Raw genomic sequence first — 24,728 nt, 5'->3', positions numbered from 1 at the left:
TAAACCGCTTAGATCTTTTATATAGGCAGTATGTCAAGAATAAATAAACATAAACAGACCTATACCAAAGTCCGAATCCAATTAGTACCATACTTGATGAGATAAGCCTTTGCCATTCTATGGGGAAAGGAGAAAACTTGACTTTCTCTAATCATAGCGAATTTAACCCTGGAACCTATCATAGTACCACTATACAAATACTTCTCAGGATCAATGTTTTACCCTAAATAAGCTCTTCAAGGGAGGAAAGATTACTACATGCTTTGTTACCATTAAGTAGAAGCCCTGTGTTATTAAGGACAATATATCTTCTGTCTCTTAGCCATTTGTATGATCTCTGGAAGAAAATGCATTATATAAAATAAATTACATAAGATCTTCTGTTGGGAGATCCTTGAAACCTCCTGGTTAGTCACCTAGATAAGATGAGAAATCCCTCCTAAAATTCAATAAGCCTAGGGGTAGATTTTAAAAGGTGTGTGGATTTTATAACATACGCACGCCAGCGCGCACATATTATAAAATCCATGGGCCATGCGCACTATAGATTTTATAATCCGCGCATGCATGTGCGGGTGGTGTGCGCAGGGGGGGTGAATTTTAGCAAATTATGCGCGGCGATGCAATTGGGCCTCCCCCAGTTCCCTCCCAGTCCACTCCAATTAAGGAAACTTCCCTTCCCCCCTGCCTAACCTTCCTTCCCTTCCCCTCTCCACCCCAACTCCTTACCTATCTAAAAGAATGTTTTACATTTTTTTTTACTTTACTTGCACGTGCCGGCTGACTGCCGGCGCGCACTTCCCTGGGACAGCGGCTAATGGCTGCGGTCCTGGCCAGCCTCCGTCCTGCCCCTCCCCACCCAGACCATGCCCCTGGCCTGCCCCTTTTTCAGGCCTGGCACTTGTGCGCATATTGGCACTTATGCATGTGTCCGGGCCCTTTTGAAAATGCATGCAGCACACACAGGGCGTGGCCACGCACATAAATGCTGATTTTTATGTACATGGCTGTTTAAAATTCGGCCATTAGGCTGGAACAGCTTTTCGCTGTCAGTTCTAGGCAATGAGGCTGAAAAGAAAAATTTAAATTAATAGGAAGTGAGATCTTCCAGACTGGGACCACCTTCTGAAAATACAAAATAGATTAAGACATGCAGATCATTTAATACAAAAAATGGGAAAACAGAAAAAGACAAGAAAAACAAGTTTTGGAAAATGTTGGTAGTATTCATTTTTTTCTTCAAACTTAAAAATAAAGCACATTAGAAATAATTAAACTAAAATCCTTGCATTGCAAAAGAAGTCTTTTGAACTTCTGACTCTCTTTATTTGGTTAAGTCAATCATCTTCTTAAACTGAAGTCTTCTCTTGAAATTAGAGTCCTTAGAGGAAACTGGGAATAGGAAGCAAAATTTCAGATGAGTAACTGGATGCAGATTACTCATACTCATAGCTACTGTCCATCCCAGCACATCTGGAAACTGGAACAGGGATTCTCTTTGGAATTCTTCAGTCTCATCTGAAATAAACACTTTCTAGGTATCTGGAACCAAACAGCAGATGCAATAAAGCACATATAAGCAGGACAACAGATAATGTCTTTTTGTCCTGATTCCTCTTCAAAAGCAACTAGATTCAAACTGGAAACATTGGAAACAGTTCAAAACACCAACTAGAGACAATCTAGAACAATTATACCTTTCTTCAGAGGCTGTACATCTCTGGATTAGGTTGACCAGTATCCCAGAAACAGATAAGCATCAGGAATACATCCTTCTGAATACATCTTAGTTGTGAGCACAGGTGTTTTCATCGCTAGGCATATTTACAGGGCCAGCAGAATAGGCATTGGGCACATCAAGATACAGGCACTCCATCTCTCTGATCCTTGCACACACCTGTTCGGTGGTCCCCAGTAGTAGCACCCCACTCCATTTGCATCCTCCTCTTATGGACATATTCTGGGCTTTGGGGGCTGCTGCACCCCCAATTAAGGGTTCAGGGCTCAACTTTTTTTTTCTAGCCTGGCACTCACCCCTATCCATGGCTGCTGAGTTCCAGGCTCCTTTGGGAGGGAGAAATCAAAGTAGAGAAGCTCCTTTGCATCTGCAGGTCACCTTGGGCTCTGCTCTTTAAGAATAGCTTGCCCTGTCCTGATACTTTTCTTGGCATCTGTGCTAAGGATGTAGTCCTCATGTTGCTGTACATATTCCATGTCATGCTCCCGTCTCCGCACTCTGCTACTAGTTTTCATGGGCTCAGTCCAGGATACACCTGAAGGCACCATAGCATGCTCCTATGTCAGCCTTGGAACTGCAGCTCAGATTTATGGCAGATTGTCTTCCCTTTCATGTGTGTACTGTGCCAGCTTCCTCTCCTCACTTTTTTGCCATTTCCAGATGCAGAAAAGATGGAGCAGCAGTCACACACACATCTCTGTGACTTGTGCTAAAGTAAGCTGCATTTCACTTGTTTTGGCAGCTAATTCTTTCAGTGGTGCTGTAAAGGCAACAGCAGTGGTTTTTCCCACCAGCCTCTTATGCTATCAGTGGCCTCTGTATCAAGCACACCTGTACCATTGCAGCATCATGCTTTGACTGATGCTATGCTGCAAGAAATGGCAGGGTTTCAGAGCCAACAAGTTTAACAAGGCTACACTTACCATGGATGGCCACTTCTTCTAGACCCCTCAGGCTCTTCACCGTGCCATAGATGTACTCAGACCCCAAGGGTCTTCTCGGCTCAGCAGCAGCAGTGAGAATGCGGGAGGCAGCTAGCACCAGAAATGCAAGCTCTGACTCAGGACAGCCCCATGTTGATGATAACATCAGACCATCCATCCCCTTCTGAGTCTTCTGCCTCCTGGATGGTGAAAGAGATCCATTTTCCAGGCTGACAGCCTGTCTCCTCTCCTGCAGCAGTGTTCATCACTTTGGAGGACCTTCCCCAGGCAGATCCTTTCTCCTGGCTGATGTCAGAAGACCTCCATCCTCCTTCTCCAAGGACATCACCTCTTCCACCCCCTGGTGAGTAATCATTCATAGGCTTCTTCTCTGGCATGCCCCATGGGCACTCATGGCAACTCACTAAAATCAATGGTGAGGAAAAATTAATTTTCATAAGTTTCCTTGGCACAAAAACACCCCCAAATGATTTGGACTTCCAGTCTTTGATCCCCTTAGCCTCTCCCTATATGGGCAACAATTTTGTAACCTCCCTCACCATATGACACAGGGTTGTCTTCAGAGGCTGCTGAACTGTTTGTCAATTGGTGCAGTGTCTGGAATATGCACAGTTTTGTGCTGTGGGGGACAGGATAGACCTGTAAGGCCCAGAGGATCACTCTCAGAATAAAACCAATCCACACCAAGTGCTGGGCTCCAAAGCAAAATAACTTATATAAAACAAAAACAAGTCCAACATATACAAACTGGAAACAGTCCAGAATACAAAAAAATATGATAGTCTTTATCCAAAAACACATCCAATCAATTCTATGAGACAAAAGACCTATCCTCAAGCCACAAGGTTCTGGAACAGGACAAAAGGTACCTCCAAGTTCTCCCAAAGGTGTCTTCTCCTCTAGAAATCCTTGGGCTCCAAGAAAATCCTCTTCCCCCAAATAAGAATGATAAAATTTTATCTAAGTGTCCCAGCACCTTGCCAAGGCCTTCTCAACTTCCTTTACTCTTAGAACACTGGACCCTTTCTTGTATCTGGACACTACAGGATTCTCACAGAATCCTCTTTCACTTCAGAAATGGAAAAGAGAGAAAAAGAACCCTCTCCCTTTCTAGAGTCCAATGAGAGCTACCACCCACAATTGTGTCTCACCAGGTCCCTTTTACGTTGTACTCCTCAAAGCACATCCATAAGGGATTCCCCCCAGTGACTTACTGAGTCACTATTTATAGACCTCATCACTGACCCATTCTTTAGAGGTTGAACTCTCTCTTTCACTCCTTAGTGACCACTACTTTTTGGAAACTTCCATTGCTAGAAAATTCCTAATACTAGCCTATGGGGAAAACCTACACCCATCTGAACTGGGCCCTGGGAGTTGGAAAAAGAGTTAAACTGGGGCAAGCACTGAAGCATTTCTAATAAACACAAGTCATTTGTGACTGTACTTACTTGCATAAATTCAAACCTTTTGTCCAACTGCCAGATTCACTCAGTTCATGTTTTTGACTGATTCTTATTTGAGGATATTTAGAGTCAAACCTGAATTAGATGTATTGAAATACATGTACCATTTCCAAGTTCTTTCAATAATTTGAATTTACAACTATTCACAAAATCCAAAACAATCGAAGAAAATGCAGATTTTTGGAAAATAAAATAAGTGATTCAAGCCATGTTGAAGCTTTCCTGATATCTAACAATGTAAATATGTATATTTACATGTTCCGTGTTCCTTGTAAAAGTTTGCCGTTCCATGTTCCTTGTAAAAGCCTCACCTTGTTACCTGGTGTCGCTCTCTTAGTTCTGTGTAAACCAATACGATGTGCAAACAGATATCGGTATATAAAAACCAATAAATAAATAAATATAGTAGATCCTGAACTCTAAACATGGTTGATGTGGAGGTGGATCACATGAGGTGTGCAGTGAAAAATGTTTTTGTTTTATTTGTTATGAATTTTTAAAAAAATATGTTTAATTTTGTTTATTTAAAATGTAACAAAATGAAAAAAAAAAATCCAGAAGGAAAAGCAAAATGAAACAAGAAATGGTGTTGGGTCTGAGCTGCATGCCTACCCCTGTCCTATCAGCACCGAATTTTTAAAAATAGCCCCCTCCCTGGGCTTGCCTTCATCCCCCTGGACCTCTCCTAGCATCTTACACTGTCTGTGGGGTGAAAATGGAGCATGAGCGATCTCCAGTTACTCCTACCCTACCTGCGCCATAATAAAAAATGGCACCGGCCATCCACAGATATGAAGGTCAACAAATTGTTGATTTTTATTTCTGTGTATCTCAATAGACTAACATAGCAATGACACTACTTTATTCAGAAATGAAAAAGTAAATTGGAGATGCAGGCAGGTGATTGGAGGATCATGCCTGGAAGGAATTAGATTAGACTCTGGAACTTATTTAAAATGTATGGGCACACTGAGTCTGTTTTTAACTTTTTCTGTACATGTAAACACGCTTTCCAAAATTCTGCAATAAATAAGGCCTTTTGTGCAATGACTTATTAAAAACAGCTTGAAGAGCACAAACATATATTGGTTACACCTACCCCTGCCAAAATTGAAAAATTGAAATGTAACACTGTTTAGTATATCAGAAACAGATCTTCAAAAATTATGATACTGAATTATAGCAAATACTGTTTTGTATTTTCTATTGCTAAAAGATAATGCTGTTTCCTTTGAAAAAAGAATATTGGGTACAAGGTTCTGAAGGCATTTTTTAGGGGTGTGTTGTCATTGTTGATAAACATTTATTTGTATTGCAATTATTAAAATGTATATATCTTGTATGCCTTTATATTTAGCTGTTTCCAGAGCTAGGGGCGAGGAGAGGTTTGCACTTATATGCCTTTTCAAAAGTATGCATGTAAAATTCCCTGAAAAATGTCTTATGTGCAGTTTAGCAGGTGTAATTGTGTACAGTAGATTTGGTGAGCTAATTTCCAAAAAGGAAAATGCACATGTATGCACAGTTGCATGCTTTCCCTTTCAAAACTGGTGTAACCTACGCACGTGTTTGCTGTCTCATGTATGTGGACTGTTACAAAAAAGATCCTGTGGTGTCAGCCCAAGACCTGTTGCCAGTGCATACTACTACAAAGGCAGTTTGAACTCATATTGCAGTTTGAATTTGATCCTTGAGCCATCTGGGGCTTGGAGCACTGCACTCAAGTAGAGGCAGAGGCAGCACTCTATACAAATATCTATCAGTTAACGATACTATACTGTATTCCAGAAGTCACTGTGGTCCTAATTCCTTGCTTGGCGGAAAACTGCCATGACAAATTAAGGTCTATTAATGATGGCTCACAGCGTAACCATTCAGTCCTTGTAAGTATGATAGTTTTCAGGGCTAGAGGAGAATCTAGTTGGAGTGGATATCCAAGTAGAAAGCTTCCAGAACAGAAAACATCCCTCACAAACCCATGTAAGAAATTCACTAAAATGACTAGCTATGTTTTTAATTAGTTTTTTGTGACATAATCTGATGCGAGAAGCAATATTAAATGATTGACCTTTAGGTTACTGGAGTCAAATGGCATGAATACAGATTTGTTTTAAAAAAAAAATCAACTCTTAGTTTTTCAGAGAAATGTGATGACTGATTAATGTGAATAAAGATAACCTATTTATTTTTCTCCCTTTTGAACTCTTTAGATCATTTAAGGAAGACAAGTTCAACATTAGTACTAATATTGAGATTTTGCCTTAGGTCTAACTGAGATCTGTGCTTCTGAGCAATGTTTGAAAATGTTGCCGCTATTTTTAGAAAGAAGTAATTTCACTTTATTAGAGCAGATTTGGTAAATAGGTATTCCTTCTATTGTGATGTCAAAGAGGACATGTCCCACAAGTTCTTGACAACCATAAACCAGGTGATCCAAACAAACAGCAGAACAAAATAATCATACAGCACATATCTACAAAGGAACAAGCAGAGTGAGTTTTTATAAACAAATCCAAAGTTTTATAGCTTGAGCTTGTCAATGTTTTACTCTTAAATATCATTAAATAACTCAATTAATGTTAGAAAGTTACTTTTTCTTAAACTATATTTCAACAAAAACCTTAAATGTTGTCAGTCTAGGTTATCATCAATGAGCAGTTTACTGGAAGGCATTTTCTCCTAACCGCTCACAAAGTGAAATAGTGGATTCCGCTTAGAACTTCTCATATGGGAACATTCCACTTGAAAGAACATGTTTTACATATCTGAACATGTTCATTTCCCAGGAAGTTACTCCGGTTATAAGATCAGTCTGCTGATAAAAATGTTCTTTTCTGGTGATAATGATTTTATGCAAGAGCAGCCACTACAAACAGTAAATACAGAAGAACAGTAGAAGTCAGCATCCAGTGAACAGGCAGAGCTCACTGCCGTTAGACCAAGTGTTGGACTTGGGATGCTGGAAATAATCTGTTTTCACATATTTGTCAGTTGTATACATGGAAACAGCAGACCCATGACAAATGTAAGGCAAGTAACATAATTGTAAGTGATTTTGACACATACTTTATGTATATTAGAAGTAGACATGATTCACCATGATGTGCTATGGCATAGCCAGATAAGCCTTTTGTCCTGTACCTGATTCTGACTGTCACTGATAGTCATTTCAGGTTGGTAAGTTTTTGATATGCTTTAATTTTCTATTTGCTTTCTGTTTTTTTCTCTCCATCAATATGTTTCTCCATCTCTCTCTCTTTCTTTCTTTCTGCCTTTCTGTCTCTGTTTTTGTCTGTCTTGAACTTGGCCGGGCCATGTACAAATCCCAATAATTCAACAGTTCTGGAGAGTAGATAGCATTTACCTCAATAATGGTAGTTTCTTTTCGTTTCTTTTTAACACTAAACTCAGATGATGGTTCGAAGCCAACACCGACAGTGGAGACTCAGCCCATCTTTGATGGAGATGGTAAGTTGGGGATTTTTTTTCATCCTTATTCATTATCATTTCTCAGCTTACTACTTGTTTCTGTGCAGGGAACAAAATGCTCTTGTGGTTATCTGAGTTTGCCAAAGAGTCTCAGATAAAGCTTTAGGTATTTTTTTCAAATGCTACTCCCCCTTCACTTCCACTCCTTGTCCTCTCCAGAACCCAGTCTATAGTTCTTTGTATCACTTCAGAAGAGAAGATATCATTATTGCTCAGAGATGTTCATTTATGTGACAGAGTAATATAATTTTTAAAAGCTTTGCACCATTTCCAGAAGGTTTCAGGCCCAATGCAAACACTAGGTCAGAAACAGAGGGTTCCTCTTTATTTTGCCACACTGTAGCAGTAAATTCTGCAAACCGCAGTGGTGGTACCCTGTTTGAGAGAAGGAAGAGAAAAGTAAAACCACAAGTTAACCCTGAAGAGCCCTTTAGAGTTGGGCCTATTGTTTTTACAGTTCCTTTCATCCTATTAGGCACCTGAGGCTAGCAACCAATGACCACCTAGTCCATGAGGCTTCACAATCCATTCCTTTTTTTCTGTTGCATCTGCTACTGCTCTCCAAATTTCAGGAAAAAAAAAGTTAGTCCATGACAAACTGCTTTTGTTGTGCTGTGAATATTTGAAGTGCAAGTTACCCAGATAGGCTATTGCTGTTCCATGGAGTGACATAGTTAAACTAGCAGTGCCACATGATTACTAGGTTTTGGCCCCACTAGGAGTGAAACAAATTGGGATTTTCTGGCTGAGTAATCCATTTGTTTTTTTTCATTCCTATGTTGCTCAGAGCTAGTAGAAAAATGTTCTTACATAGCTTTTTTTGTGGAGCCAGTTTAAATATGAAAATATGAGAATCAGTGCAGTTCTGCTCCTGCATTATATAATGTAGTTTCTGTTATTTAAACCAGGGATGCTGCAAATACACTGGGCTGAAACAGAGAAGAACACATGGTAGTCCCAAACCTTTGTAAAAATATAAACAAGAATTCAGAAGAAAGAAAGAGAAAACTTTTTTTTCTGAGAAAAAAAGGACTTTTTTTTTTTTATATACCTGCTTTTAGAGTACTTTCTAATACAAAGTCATGTATAAGTGTAAATGATTGTTGGTGGGTGGATTCCCGTACTGTCCTTATTATTGGTTTCTTGCGGGATGTGGTTAAACAGATGGTGTAGTGGACCAGCCCGAGGTGTAGCTTTCACTGGATAGGGATCACCAAGCCCCTCTGTGGTGGAATAACTTCCTAAATAATCCAGACTTAGATTTACATGCTAGGAAAACTACTCAAAAGGTGCTAAGCACACACAGGTCCATGCCCGGGAAAACAACTCAAACTGGAAACAGTGCTGGTGTTTCCAATAAAGTCTGTTTATTCTCAGAGACAGCAGAATGCAAAACGTCCACATCCACAGGAATTCACAGTAAAGCTAGCACATTCCATTGTACCATGAAAAAATAGCAGCTAAATATCTCTCCTCGCATAAATATTATGAGAGCGTGTCCAAAGGAAGAGAATCACGCTTAACAACAACAACAGAGGAGCTCCTACCACCCAGAACCAAATATATAGGCTCTCTTTCTTTCCTAAATTATCTCATTTCCATCGGTTTCCAAACCCATAAGAGTTTACAACTCAATCAGTCCTTTATATGAAGTGGTTGGTGAAACCTCCCTGCTTGACAGGAAAGCACTCTCAGAATTTGTTGGATTCAGCCAGAATACAGGAGCTGGAAAAGCAACTGGAACCAGGGCTGGTGCAAGAACATTTGGGACCCTAAGAGAATCTTCGGTCATGCAACCCCTCCCCAACTTACCCGCTGGCAGCAGCTCCGGCACAATGCTCCCTTCCTATTGTGGCACTGGCTCCAGCGGCCTTCTTTGGCAGTATTGACTCTGGCACAAAACCCCTCTGGGCCTCATGCTGGCAAGATTTTGCGGCCCTCAAAATTTTGGTGTTCTTGGCAAGAGACTAGTTTGCCTAATGGGAGCACCAGTCTGACTAGAACTCCACATGCTGGGAAAACCAGGAGCACAGCAAAACATATGTTGACTCTAGTGTTTCCTTCTACAGACTCTCCTTCATACAGAGAGAGAAGCGTTACCCTAGAGGTTTCACCACTCACTTATATGCCAGACATTTCCAGGCTCAACTGCAAGATTCCAAATGCGTGCACACATTTACAAAACAAATGCATAATATAGTTAAGAGTACTATAGCCCTAGGGCACCAGTGTTATATAAGAAATATTGAACCAAATGTACTAAAGAGGTTTCCCCATGATGCTTAGTACATCTGGCTTATCATGAGATATTTGTTCAGACAGCGAAAAGTCAGTGTCCAATGATAATCAAAGGCAATTTTGTCATCATGAGCACAGGTTACTTAGTATTATTCAGCTGCTGATTTGTCCCTCATAAGCATTTAAAATTCAAACTGTCTCTTAATCTTTAAATGGTATCAATACCTGAATCCACCAATTGACGTAGTCATGCAAAACAAAATATATACTCTGCAGGAACAGGTGATTGCCATTAAGCTGCGCTGTTTTTTTAAATATTTTAGCTCAATCCTACATGCTGCTGTGAATTCCTAAAGAGGGTCATCTCTTTCCTAAAGTTTGTCAGAAAAGCTACAGGAGTGAGCAATGTCAGTCATTGCTGCACCATCCACCATCATGCATGTTGTTACCCCAGAGCCTTACTCAGCCTGCGTGCGCTTGAAAATGCCACTGCTCCAGTCACGGGGCTCTAGCAGCAGCGCATCTTTGTACCTGCTAGACCTCACCTGAGAGAGAGAGCCTGGAACCAACAGAGAAGGGAAAAAAAGAGAGCGAAGAAGCAGTGGAGGGGGAGGAGGAGAGTCTGAGAGGTGAAATGAGAGTTGGAGATAGAAACACGAATCAACAGAGAGATGAAAATTCAGCAGAGAGAGAGAGAGAGATTGTCTAAAAACAGCTGACTGCATTTGTGATAGCTAATTTGTATTTGTAGGCACTATTACTATCACAAATGTAGTCACCTGCTTTTTGACAAAAAAGACAGAGTCGAATGGCATCTTATAGATAATTTATTAAAGCATGAGATTTTGAGGACAGAGTCCACTTCTCTCTTTCTCTGCTGAATTTTCATCTCTCTGATTCGTGTTTCTATCTCCAACTCTCATTTCACCTCTCAGACTCTCCTCCTCCCCCTCCACTGCTTCTTAGCTCTCTTTTTTTCCCTTCTCTGTTGGTTCCAAGCTTTCTCTCTCAGGTGAGATAACTATAAGCAATTTATCTGCTAATGAGTAAATTCCCTTAATTGACATCCCAAGAAGAAATACTTCCAGAATCAATGGCAAATCCCCTATGTTATTTCTTGAATATTTTCTCTAATTAGTTTCTAAAATGTTGTTATATCTGGACATTGTTTAGTAGACCAGCATCAATAAGGACCAAACTTCAATATGTTTCATGCAGTTTTAGAGTACTTCCATAATTTGACCCTGTTTGCCATTTAGGGCCCTTTTCACTAATGTATTTCTCTCAGTCTAGGGTGAATTTTCAAAGACTGACATGGGCTTATGTATATATAACCAGCATATATAAATGTCTAAATAGCCTTTGTGTGGTCTAAGCAAGTTTTCAGAAAACCGCAAGTATGTGTGTGCATCCACTGCTGCCCTGAGAGTACACATGTATATTTCAGTAACTGCATATATTTGTAATACAGGAACATCCATACTTTCTCGTCCCATTTTATAAAATTATGCACATATATTTTATGTGTGTAATAATTATAAAAATGCATGTATAATAACCTAGAATTAAATGCAGAGGCAGGTATTTTATAAAGTATGCATGTATTCACAAGATCATAAGAAGTATCATGTTGGGTCATACCATGGTCCATTGAGCCCAGCATCCTGTCTCTGACAGTGGCCAGTCCGAGTCTACCTGGCAAATTCCCAGTATATGAGTTATTTCTTGTATCTCACTCCCAGGGATAAGTTCTGGCTTTCCCAAATCTACCTGGCTAGTAACTGTTTATGGACATTTCCTTCATGAACTTGTCCAATCCTCTTTTGAACCCTGCTGTGTTAGTTGCCTTGACCATGTCCTCTGGCAGTAGATTCCATAGCTTGATTATGCAGAGTGAAAAAAATACTTCCTATGATTTTTTTTTTTTTTTTAAATCTGCGGGTTGCTAGTTTCATGAGGGTCCCCTCCTCCTAGTGTTCCACTTCTGAAAATACTTGTGTGCATACTAGAATCACCAGTTTGCGGGTACCTTCACCAGTTCACCTAGACCCTCAAGCACTTCACCCTGAACTATCAGTTAACCCAGATCTCCAGCCTAAAAACTACTCACAAAAGACAAGTGTGATTTCAACTGCGCTAGTCAATTAACAGCTGTAAAGTTAAATAGCAAATTGTGAGCATACTTCTGATCCTCACCTGTAATGTCCCTAAACCGCCCCCTTTATCCCTGTTAACATTAACATGCAACATTCTAAATACACTGTACTCTCAAGGTTTATAAAATAGGATACACGTGCATATATGCTGCTTATCCAGAACTGACTTTCTGACTTAATCTGCACCTGAGGAGAGTAGGGGACTAGTATGCTGCCATGAGAGAGTGGTGGTTAATGAGGATCATTGCTATCGAGGCCCTGGGGTGAGCTGTATCCCGCTGTGCTCCCAGTCCTGTCCCCTGCTGTGCCACACTGAAGCTTCGCCCACCATAGCAGGGTTCAGACGAGGGCTTTTTAATATGCTGAGCTGCCACTTGAATTCAGAACTGACTTTCTGAATTACCCTGTGTCTGAGGAGAGTGGGGGACCAGTACACTGTCCCCTGCTGTGCTGCACTGAAGCTTCGCCCACCATAGCAGGGTTCAAAAGAAGGCTTTTTAAATATGCTGAGCCGCCACTTGAATTCAGATCTGACTTTCTAAATTACCCTGTGTCTGAGGAGAGTGGGGGACCAGTACACTGCCATGAGAGAGTTATGGTTAACTGGGGTCATTGCTATCGAGGCCCTGAGATGAGCTTTCTCTATTCAGGCTCCTGGTCCCACCCCTTGCCATAATACATCGAAGCTCCGCCCACCAACATCAGGATGGCTTTTTAACACATTGAGCTGCTACTTAGTGGCATGCCACAGCTCCTTTAGCACACCCCTTTGTGAGTTCTTTATGAGTTTTGTTTTAGAGGAATTGTTGGGATGTGTTTGGCACCATTAACCCCTGCTAGTGTTACAGGAAGAGGTATAAATGGGAGGGGGATTAATAGAAGATAAAGGTTTAGGCAAAAAAGGGAACATTTGTTGACTCCTGTAAATTTAAATGTGACAATGGGTATTGAAAAGATGTTTCCTTGTGAAAATGTAAGTTGGTTGTTATTTAATGCTAGGTCAGTGGATAAGAAAGCTACTCCGATTCATGATTTAATGTTACAGATAGGGGTAGATATGGTGTTAATTACAGAGACTTGGTTATCCGAAGAGTCTTGTCCTCCTTACCCTCTATCTGTCCAGAGGATTATCAGAGTATTACAAATAATAGGATTGGAAAGATGGGGTTTGTAGTAGCAGTTATTATTAGATCAGCTTGGAAATTAGAACAGCAATGCTGAGGGCTGTGGTGGGTTGTGAATATTTGCAATAGGTAAAGGGCAAAGGATTGGGATTTTAGTAATTACTCATCACCTGGTTTTAGCTCAGATAGAATTGAAGACTAGAATGAATTTATTAAGGACGTAGCCTTAAATTATTAGTTATGGGGGATTGTAATCTTCATGTAGAGGATACTTCTTGCTCTATCTCACAACATGTTTTGACAGGTCTTGTCATCTATAATTTAAAACAGAGGGTACATTTTTCAACTCTTTAAGGGTGGCCATACACTAGATTTAATATTTGGCTCTGGAGAATTCCATAGGGAGAGATTAGATGTTAGTGGGAGTAGAGAGGTTTTATGGTCTGATCATTGAGTTCACTTTTAAAATTCAAAAACTTGATGATTTGAAAGTGGACAATGTGATGAGAAGTAGAGGTAAAACTGATGAAGGTTACTTCTTTATGAAATGGAAGGAAGCATGCCAGAATTGTGAAGGTGCAAGTGTTAATGAAATGGTGAATAATTTGAAATATATGGAATATATCTGTGGTTCAAACATAGGAAAAAGTAGCACTTGTAAAGTTGGTACCTAATAAGCTAAAACTATTATCTCCTTGTTTAAATGCAGAACTTAGAGCTCAACGCAAAACTGTTAAAAGATTAGAAAGGCTTTGAACGAAAACTCATGTTTAGCAAGTAAAATTGCAATGGCATAAGGCTGCAAATATTTATTTGACTAATGTGATTAGAACTAAGACATTTTTGGAAGCCCAGATTTTAAAAACTGAAAACAATCGTAAGCAACTACCCAGAATTTGCTAGAAAAATATTGTACATTTTCTAATGATATTCCTGACACATTGTATGGTAACAGTTATGTAAACTGCTGGCAAGAAAAGATACAGAAATGTAATGGAGAAGTTGTGTTAATGATTAAAAGTGCTTTGGTTGCAGATGATATAGAGGAAGGTTTGGATTTATTTCAGGAGGAGGGCCTGACTGAATTTGATTTGTTGAATTTAGATATGTTGAAGAGTTTGTTGTCAGCTTGTAGGGCCATTTGATGTTTGTTTGATCCTTGTCCATCCTTTCTTAATAAAGTTTTTCCAGATGACTTTTTACCTTGGTTATGTCAAATAGTAAACACCTCTTTTTTAGAGGGTTTTGTACAATTGAAATTTATGAAGACTGTTTTATTTCCACTGGTGAAAAAAAACCCATTCTACAGGCATCAGACTGCAATAATTATTGTCCTGTGGCAAATTTACTTTTATCCAAGATAATTCAGAAAGCCGTTATTCAACAGCTATCCCAGTATTTGGATGAGGTGAGAGATTTGGATGATAGTCTGGGTTTTTTTTTTTTAGGGGGGGGCTACAGCAGAGACTGTGCTGTTAGCTGAAAATGAGGAAGTTATGTACTGTAGAGATAGGGGTGAGGCGGTTTTCCTGATTTTGCTAGATCTTTCTAGTGCTTTTGATTTAATTGATCATAATATTCTGTTGAGGTGTTGTAAACAATTAGGAATGGGAGGAAGTGTTCTACAATGGCTTTCATCTTTTCGGATGGCCAAGTCTTTGGTGGTTTCCGTGAGGGACCAAACATCAGAACTATTTGGGGTGAATTGCAGAGTCCTGCAGGGCTCCGCATTGTCCCCCTGATTGTTTAATGTTTTTATGCTCTCGTTGGGTGCATTGATTTCCTCTTTGGGTTTTGGTCTTGTATGCAGATGATATTCAGCTGATTGTCTCATTTGGTAAGGATTTAGGTATTATGGGCCCAGAATTGAGAGATAGCTGTTTGAGTAACTTAGCCAGATATGACTTATCCGGCTAAGTTACAAAGGATATTCAGTGGAATGGCTATGCTGCTGAATATCCCCATACAAGCCATTATATAGCTAGATAAGTTATATCCATTTAAGTTAAACCTACTTGTTGGCAAGTATAACTTACTGCATAACTTATCCAGCTAAGAATAAATATACCCAGATCTGCCCACTTTCAAGCTGGCTAAGAGATAGCTAGATAATTAACTTATCCAGCTGTCTAGCGGCCGCTGATATTCAAATTTGAATGAATGTCTACAGAAGATTTCAGAGTGGTTAGCAGTCAGCCATTTACTACTGAATGCAAATAAATCAGAGCTCTTAATGGGAGTATTGTTAGATCTTAATTTTGATTTAGATTCACATATTTCAGGGGTGTCACAGAGAACTTTAATGAAATTGCATCATATGTGAAAACTTCATCCCCTGCTGAGTATGTTCTTGTTTCAGACTTGTTCAAGCATACTTTACTCCCTTGATGGATTACTGCAATGCCTTGTTTTTGGGTTTGCTGGATAAACCTGTACATCAGTCACAAATAGTTCAGAATATGGTGGCAAGGATTGTTTACAGTTGCCCAGTAAGAATTAGTGCAGCTTTATTGGTGCATCAATTACATTGGCTTAAAGTGAAATTCTGTATTCAATTTAAAGTTATGACATTGGTTTTTAAGACATTGAGAAGTAAAGGAGCGGGATATTTACAGCAAATGTTGAGACATTATGTCCCAAAAAGGAACTTGAGATCTACAAATAGTGTTCTTTTGCAGATTTCTGTAAGGAAGTAAGTGCGTAAAGGAGGTAGTAGTAAGAAAATGTTTTCATTTGGTGGTGTAGAGCTTTGGAATCTACTGCCTGGGGAGATTAGTTTGGAAACAAATTATTTGCAGTTTTGAAAGTAAAAACTTGGCGTTTTCCAAATGAATAATGTTGTCTGGTGGGTAAAAACAGTAATGTGGAAGAAGCGGATGAGAAGTGGAAGAAATGTCAGTTTTTCTTTATTTTATTTTAATGTAATGTTTTAAATGATTTTAAATATGTTTTAATTGTATTGTATTCTTAAATTTGTTGTAAACTGCCTTGGGTAGCTATATTAGTCTGATTGGTGCAGCATATAAATAATAAATGAAAAGAAATGAAATACTCTAATTTTACACACTAGGCCCTCGCATAACTCTTTTGAAAATTACCTCTAATAATTTTATCTTTATTTCAAATATTTTAGAAAACTGGTAATAAATAAAAACATCAATACCTGGTAATAAATAAATAAAAACATCAATTTGAGAGGGTTACAGCTTATATATTAGTTCCAAAAGGAAAATAAATGTAAATTATTTTACATTTTTTTTAAAAATTTTTATATTCTGCTTTTCAGCACTTCAAAGTAGATTATACTTAGGTACTCCCAACTGAGATGAAATGTATTTCATTTTCTTTTTATAAATCACTTATACCAACTTTTCTGCTAGTTTTTGTATATCCCAATAATAATGACTTTTTTTTCATTTTTACATAAGACCATAAGGCTAGAAAAATCCATCTAGCCCAGCATCCTACTATTACTATTACTATTCCTTTTCATCCTGCAGACTGGTCCACACCTGCTTGCCAGTAGGTGGAGGCAGAGAATATTTTCCATGTTGTTTTTTTCTTGCTTACGTCACTCACGCTATATATCCTAGGATAGCTGGGAGGTTCTTCAGTAGTTCTCTGCTTCTGGTTAGGTGGGAGTGTATACTGGGATAGCTAGGAACTATAAAAAAAAAAAAAAGAGAGAGAAGAAGTAATAGGGCAAGGTAGTTAGGATCCAGGAGGAACCCCTCCTCACCGTTTGAAAAAATAAAAGTCCCTGTGTAGTCCTAAGCAAGCTGTGGTTTGCAGAGGGCAGTTCCAGGGAAGCATCTTTAGCCACAGCGGCGAGAAGACAGGCGTCTCCCCCTCCAGTGGCAAGACATGGCTGAGAGGGGCCAGAAATGCTCACAATGTGGGACAAGGAGGAGGAGCTCATTCGCTGGCTTCTTTTGCCCCTGCTGGTGATGGCTGTGAATCGCCAGGTGAGGAGGGGTGGGCTGCAAGCAGATGCACTGCCAGTGCAGAGGGAGCCCTCAGAGCAGCTTGATTGGGCAGAGGGCCCATCATGGGGGGATGCAGCCGAGGTGCAGGCAGGCCCTGAGATAGAGAAAGAGAAGCCCTAGAGGGAAGGGGGCAAGGCATGGTGCAGGAAACTGTTTTCCACAGTATTTATCTTGCTAATACACCAGGCCTATAAAGAAATGAAAGCCAAAGTGGCTACATTAGAAGGTCCCCTGAGAAGTAGTTCCCCATTGGGCTCCCAACACCCGCCAGAGTTAAAGAAACCTAGGACAGAGGGAACTCTCCTGCCACTCCGCTGCCTTTCCCTGGTGGTTCGGAAAGTGATGCTGGGGATTTGGAACTCCCAGGGGAAGCTTCTGTGGATGAGGAGAGTGAAGGAGGAGATGTAGCAGTGAGATTGTTTAGGAAGGAAGAACTGAGCCTTCTCATAGTAAAGATCATGCAAGCCTTAAGCCTGCAGGAGCCAAGCAAGGAAAATGAGGAGGAAAAGAACTTGCATGGGGACTCAATCCTGAGAGGTATAAGGAGACCAGCGAAAGCCTTTCCCCTCCACCCTGCTATAGAGGAGATGATTGAGGGAGAACAGATTATGCCAGATTCAGCCCTGAAAGCAAGATCCTTAATGACTTCCCTCCACCCACTACAACAGGGGGAGATAGACAGGTTATTAAAAGTCCCAAAAGTGGATGCCCCAGTGGCAGCACTGTCAAAGAGGATGACTATATTGGTAGAAGGGGGCACCTCCTTAAGGGAAGCACAGGATAGAAAGGTAGAAACCTTTTTGAAGAAAGCATTTGAGACAGCCAGTTTGTCTTTACAAGCAGCGGTATATGGGAGCTGTTTAGCTAGGACATTTGTCAAATGGCTCCAGCAGCTCCAGGAAGAAACATTAAGGATAGGAGAAAACCCAGGAGATACGATGGCCGGAATAGAGTCAGGGACAGCCTTTCTGGCAGACATACTGTATGATCTCATTAGAACCTCAGCCAAACAGATGGCATCGGTCTTGGTGGCAAGGAGGTTTTTGTGGCTCAGACATTGGGTAGCGGATGCCCACTAGAAAGCTAGGTTAAGCGTCCTGCCCTTCAAAGGGTGTCTCCTCTTTGGGGAAGACTTAGACGCCCTAATGAAGAGCCTGGTGGATTCAAAACCACAGAGACTCCTGGAGGATAGGCCCAAGGGTCCCTTAAGGCCCTTTAAACAAAAAAAAATCATAGAGATAAAGCCCCCAGAGCTCCAGGGGGGTTTAAAGGGGCTAAGTGATGGTCAGGGGGGCCTCCCCCAAACCTCCTCCAGTGGGCGGTCACCTAACTCTGTTTTTCAATCAGTGGGCCTGAGTCACTAGAGACAGGTGGGTCCTGGATGTGATCCACCTAGGTTACTCCCTGGAGTTAGCTACCACAGTTCCAGAATTATTTTGGAGTCCGCCTGCAGATCACAGGAGAAAAGCGAGGCAATCAGAACGACCCTAGACAAACTGGTGGCACTGGAAGCAATAATACCAGTTTCAGTCCCAGAGAGAAGCCCAGGTTGTTACTCCCTATACTTTGTAGTACAGAGAACATTGCTTTCAAGATGGAACCACAGCACACGGAGATATGGAGAGAGGCTCAGGCTCACCTACAAGGCCAGAGCCAGCAACTTATTAGCAGGGGTCAGACTAGTTCCACCAGACTGAGTAACAGTAATGACAGATACAAGCAGGGGGGGGCACATTGCAAAGAACAGGTAGTGCAGGGCAGATGGTCAGCCAGGGAGAGGGAGGCCTCAATGAACCTGTTGGAGCTGAGAGCAGTAAGGCTGGCTCTCAAATACCTAAGTCTCAGGGTCAGAGCAAATCCAGTAAGAGTCCATTTCGACAGCACCACATCAGTGTCCTGTATAAACAGACAAGGAGGGACGCGAAGTTGGCAGTTAGAGGAAGAAGCATAACAGCTAATGAGCTGGGTAGAAAAGAACCTGGTGGGGTTAACAGCCAGTTACATAGCAGGGAAGAAGAACACACAGACAGACTATCTCAGCAGGCATGCACTAGATCACGGAGAATGGGAATTAGTGGAGGACGTGGCGGGGAAGGCCAGAATGGGACTTGATGGCAACAAGAAGGAATGCCAAAGCAGAAAAATGTTTCAGCAGGCACCAGGAACAGGGTTCAAAAGGAATAGATGCCCTAGTCCAACCGTGGCCAGTGGACCAGCTGCTGTACGTATTTCTGTCATGGCCCTTAATAGCGAGAGTACCAAGGAAAGCAGCAGATCATGGAGGCTGTATCATTCTGGTAGCCTCAGACCTGCGCAGAATGTCATGGTATGTGGACCTAGTGAGGCTGAGCAGGGATGCACTTCTAAAGCTAGGGAAAGCCGAGAGCCTGCTCAGGCAGGGCCCAGTCAAGAGGGGAAAGTCAGATCATTATTATCTTACAAGTCTGGCTCTTGAGAGGGACAAGTTAGAGAAAAAAGGCTATTCAAGGGCAGAAGTAGCCACCTTGTTAAGATCTAGGAGGCACTCTACCTTCCGAGCATATGGTAGGGTCTGAAAGGTTTTTGAGGAGTGTTCAAGGGAAGAAAAGTCTCCCCAGAAACAGCAAAAACAAGGGAAATCTTGCAGTTCCTGTAGGATGGCCTAGAAAAAGGGTTAGCCCTAAACTCTCTCAAAGTGCAGGTGGCCAGTATTAGCCTGTCTTAGGGGCCAGGTGCAGGGAGGCTCCCTAGGGGCTCACCCTGACATAGCACATTTCTTGAGGGCAGTAAAACACATGCGGCCTGCGAAGCTTCAGGTAATACCCACGAGGGACCATAATGTGGTCCTTAGAACCTTGGCCAAGGCACCCTTTCAACCACTTACAGGGGCAACGTTAAAGGACCTCTCTTTAAAGGCAGTCTTTCTAGTGGCAATATGCTCAGCCTGAAGGATCTCAGAGATCCAGGCTTTGTCTTGTAGGGCGCCCTACCTGTCAATATACCAGGACAGGGCTTTTATTCGTCCTCTCCCATCCTTCTTACTTTAGGTGCTGTCAGAGTTTCATGCAAATCGGGAGATTGTTTCACCAGCTCTGAGGTGGACAGAGGGGTGACAGACAGGGGGCAGCACTCACCCACTAGACATCTAAAGAATGCTGCTACATTATTTAAAGGTCACCAATGAATTTAGGGGGTCAGACAGATTGTTTGCCCTGTTAGAGGGCCAGAGAAGGGGCCAGACTGCTTCTAAACCCCTCAATTGCACACTGGATTAGGGAAGCGGAGAATAGAGGTACAATGCCACAAGATATTTATAGGGCAGCCACATGGTCCTCCTGGGATACTTTCACAAACCATTACAGGCTAGACCTGCAGGTAGAGGAGGATCTGAAGTTTAGCATAATTGAGTCACCAATTACCTACTTTTATCTTACATTTTTCATATTTAATATTAGTAAGTGAATTTAGTGTAACCCTTTTTTTGATGGATATGTGGTATCCTAAAGAGCCATTAAAATATTTATATTTCGGGGCTAACTCCACAGGCACTTTCCTCATCTTCTTGCCCAAAGTGGTGGGCTCTTTCTTGCCAGGTACTTGTAGTCTGGATTGGCCACTGTGGGAAACAGGATGCTGGGCTTGAGGGACCCTTGGGCTGACCCAGTATGGCAATTTCTTATGTTCTTATGTTGGGAGGAAGATGAACTTCAAGGCCCAGGACTGGAGTGAAAAATCTTGTGTGTGCATTCCCACAGCTCTTCGGGGCAGGTGTTTGTACAAACCAGGCAAGATTCACTGGTTGGGTGTTCAAATAACAGTTTACTATGATTAGTTGTAATGTAATTAAGATATATAAATAACATAGGGGCCAATATTTAAAAATTGTCTATTTAAGTTGGCCGAATAGACATATCTGACTAACTTAGATGGGATATTCAGCAGCATGGCTACTTAGATGGATAAGTATTATCCATCTAAGTTTAGACCTGCTATTATGCAGGTATAACTTAGGCGGATAAGTTATCCATCTAAGGCTGAAGATTGCTTCTTAGAGCCTCCCCAATCCGCCCATTGTCTGCCTATAAATTGACTAGCTAAAAGATAGCCGGATAAGTCAATCAGATATTCAGCGGCCGCTAGATAGCCCAATACATCCTATCTATCCGGCTATCTGCTGGCTGAATATCGGGCCCATAATGTCCAAATTCATCCAGGTTTAGTGATGGTAGGAGAGAACAGGTCTAAAGTATCTCTGTCCTTATGCAAGTATCCCTCATTGTAGGAAATTGAGAACTACTTATCCTCCATGGAGGAAAATGATAAGAATCCTAACATGTCCAGGGTATCCTAGTAGTGAATAGGGTCCCTAGTTTCCATGGTACCTGAGGTCCATAATATTGTCCCCGATCTCCAGCCTGGTTGTTGTCCTGCATCGTGGGATGGAAACTCTGTTGGCAGTCTCCAGGTATCTTCCTTCTTTTTTCTCCCATGAATGTCTCTTCAAACACAGATATCAGGAGACCTTCCTGGAGGAAAGATCTTAACTGGAAGCAGATCTTAACTTCCAGTTGTGGGCAAGGAAGAGTTGCAGAAAAATACTTCCTTCCCACTTAGATGGAAAAACTCAACTTTAGACAAAAAAATTACTGGAACTTTCTGGTGGTCTCTACAAACTAATCTTACTGGGGCAAAGGGGTGTATAGATCCCTTCTGCACTAATGCAGAAGGGGTTTCTACCTCCCAGCAGGCACAGGTATTACACACAAAATATCAAAACTTAGCAAAAATATCAAAAATCTCTCTCTGGCTCTCTTCCCACCAGTCTTTATCCAAAGATTTGGCAGGGCAGTGTCTCTCCCTTCCTTAGTTAAGCATGGGCCCTAAACTTCTTATCTTTCAAAAACTAAATCTAGACTGCCTCACTCTATCCTAGGCTAACTCCCCTTTCTGGATTGGGATTATACCATTTTAGCCATCCTCAAGGGGAAGTGCTTGCAAGAAATAGTATCTCCTAGCTGTCCAAATTCAAGGAGAGGGATCTAGGTCCATCTAGTGGAGACCTAGGGATCTCTACACTAGTTTTTTTTGTTTTCTTTGCTTTTTTAAATATATTTATTTATTGATTTTCTCAAATAATTACAAAGTATAAACTTTTCACAGAAAAAAGAAACAAAATTAACAAAGAAATTAATTTCCATTACTTAGAAACAAGACATTATTTACCTAGACCACAGTACAATGGGAGTAGGAAATAGGAGAATAATCTAGTATAAAGGCGCTATAAAAGAAAAAAAATTAAACAAGGCAATAGCAATAACATGCACCAACCCAATTTCCGTTTATGCCTGAGTGATGGGGCTTACTTGGGGGGAGGAGGGAGAGAGCATTCTTTTACGAGAATTTATGAACATTTTTAATTGTTCAAGGAAAAAATAAACATAAACTTCATTATTCAGTTTCAAAATGCATTTACTGGGACACTTCAATTGGAATGTTGCCCCCATTGCTTGGGCTTCCTGTCTTAAAGACAGGAAGCCTTTTCTCCTCTCCTGAGTGGATTTGGTTAGGTCAGGAAATATCTGTATAAATTGACCATGAAAATTTACTGTTAAATTCTGAAAGTACATGTGCATTATAAAACTGAGGTCTGTTTCATAACAAATGATACTAATAGGGTAGCTCTCTCCACAATTTCTATTGTGGAGGATTCTAGAAACTCTCTCAAATTTTGTAGATCCAATTAATGGCTTTGGACATCTCTACCACTCACATTTCGAAAGGGGAGAAAGTAAACCCTATTAAACGATGGTAATTTCTCTAGTGGTATTTTCAAGACCTCTGTTAAATATCTCCTTAATGTCACCCTGGGCTGTTCCCCTATAATTTTAGGAAAATTAAGAAGTCTGAGATTGAGATGTTTCAGACGGTTTTCTATAAATTCAATCTTTCTGTTACGACTTCTGACCGGGGAAACCCTCGGCCAGGACCCCCTACCTCTCTTTGCGCGGCGGAGCGGGACCGTCCTTCGGTGCAGCGGTCAGCGCACGGGCCGCGACGCGACTTCTTCGGCGTTAGTACTCAGCGTCGGGGAGACCGCGAAAAACCCCGCCTCTTAAAGGGGCCAGGGCGCGAGGGCCGGGCCGGCCCCAGAAGATGACATCATCACCCAGGGAGATTTAAACCTCTCCCTGGGACTTAGCAGTTGCCTTCGCAACAAGGTTCCAGAGTGGCTGCTTCTTGTGCTTCTCTGTTCGCCTGCCTTGACCTCTGCTTGGACCCGGATTTGTGTTTGCCTGCCGCCTGCCTTGACCTCTGCTTGGACCCGGACTTGTGTTTGCCTGCCTTGACCTCTGCTTGGACCTGGATTTGTGTTTGCCTGCCGCCTGCCTTGACCTCTGCTTGGACCTGGACTTGTGTTTGCCTGCCGCCTGCCTTGTCCTCTGCTTGGATCTGGACCTGTGTTTGCTTCGCCTGCCTTTAACGTCTGCCTGGACTACGTCATTCCCCCTTCCAGAGAAGAACTCATCAGGCCGGCGCCTTGGTGAGTACCCTCTGGACCAAGAGTCCACATTCGAACCTACTTACGTAGTTTGGAACACTTTCTGTTTGATACTAGTTGTTCTTGTATTATTGTATTCTTCCAGCCCTTTTTTTGCCCCATCTTCAAGCCCTTGAATATGTTTTTGCTGGTCTTCTACTTTAATATTACAATCTTGAATATGAATGTCCACTTTTTGTGCACAATCAGAAATTTGTAGGGAACATTTTTTAACTTCCGATCTTAGCTGTGCCACAAGCTCCCATAAGGAGTCCAAAGTCACTATAGATGGTTTAGTATAAAGATTCTCTAATACTGTGGGTTGAGGTAACAATTCTTGTACTGTAGAGACCATATCCTCCAAATTTGTCGCTGATTTTGAACTCTCAGGCACCCCTGTTGTTCCCTCTACATTGCTAAAAGAGCTCACTGGCTCATTAATTAGCAAAACAACTTCTGGGGATTCTTGCAAGCTTGCTAACAAATGTTTCTTCAGGACTGGGGGGGCTCAAGGTGACTTCCCCGGATGAGACAGATCTGGACCCAGTGTAGGGAGAGAACCTCCTTCCACTCACGCTTCCTTTCTCTCCTCCCGAGCAGTTATTTTGCCGCAGTAGAGCAGTTTTTAAAGCCCCTCTGGTCCCCAATCGATGATGTCATGGGGCGGGGTCAGGGTTTGGCGTTCAGGACTCTGTTGAACCAGTTCAGAAACTAGACCCGGTGTAGGGAGAGAACATCCTTCAACTCACGCTTCCTTTCTCTCTTACGAGCAGTTATTTCGCCGCAGTAGAGCAGTTTTTAAAGCCCCTCTGGTCCCCAATCGATGATGTCATGAGGTGAGGTAAGGGTTCGGCATTCGGGACTCCGTTGAACCAGTCAGAAACTGGACCCGGTGTAGGGAGAGAACCTCCTTCCACTCATGCTTCCTTTCTCTCCTCCCGAGCCATTTCTACACTAGTTGATTTGTAACAAATGTGCACAGACTGTTTGAAAGCTTATGTCACTTGCTCTTTGAAACTGCTGTTTATCCAGGCTGGTTCCTGCTCTGCAATTGATTCCTGTTCCCTGCC

The 24,728-nt window shown here is 41.6% G+C and overlaps 1 protein-coding gene across 6 annotated transcripts in view; it reads left to right on the top strand.

Annotated features, from left to right (window-relative positions):
* Positions 1 to 24,728, top strand: part of SMOC1 (SPARC related modular calcium binding 1) — a 522,950-nt gene that overhangs the window by 354,603 nt on the left and 143,619 nt on the right. For all 6 annotated transcript variants that reach the window (XM_029598790.1, XM_029598788.1, XM_029598789.1 and 3 more), the window contains exon 6: positions 7,560 to 7,616. In XM_029598790.1, coding sequence (XP_029454650.1) covers positions 7,560 to 7,616 — 57 coding nt within the window. The remainder of the gene's footprint in view (positions 1 to 7,559; positions 7,617 to 24,728) is intronic.

The sequence above is a fragment of the Rhinatrema bivittatum genome, chromosome 4 (assembly GCF_901001135.1).
Source record: "Rhinatrema bivittatum chromosome 4, aRhiBiv1.1, whole genome shotgun sequence".
NCBI classification, from domain to species: Eukaryota; Metazoa; Chordata; class Amphibia; order Gymnophiona; family Rhinatrematidae; genus Rhinatrema; species Rhinatrema bivittatum.
Note: the sequence above shows the minus strand (reverse complement) of the source record. Positions and strands in the feature narration are given on the sequence as shown.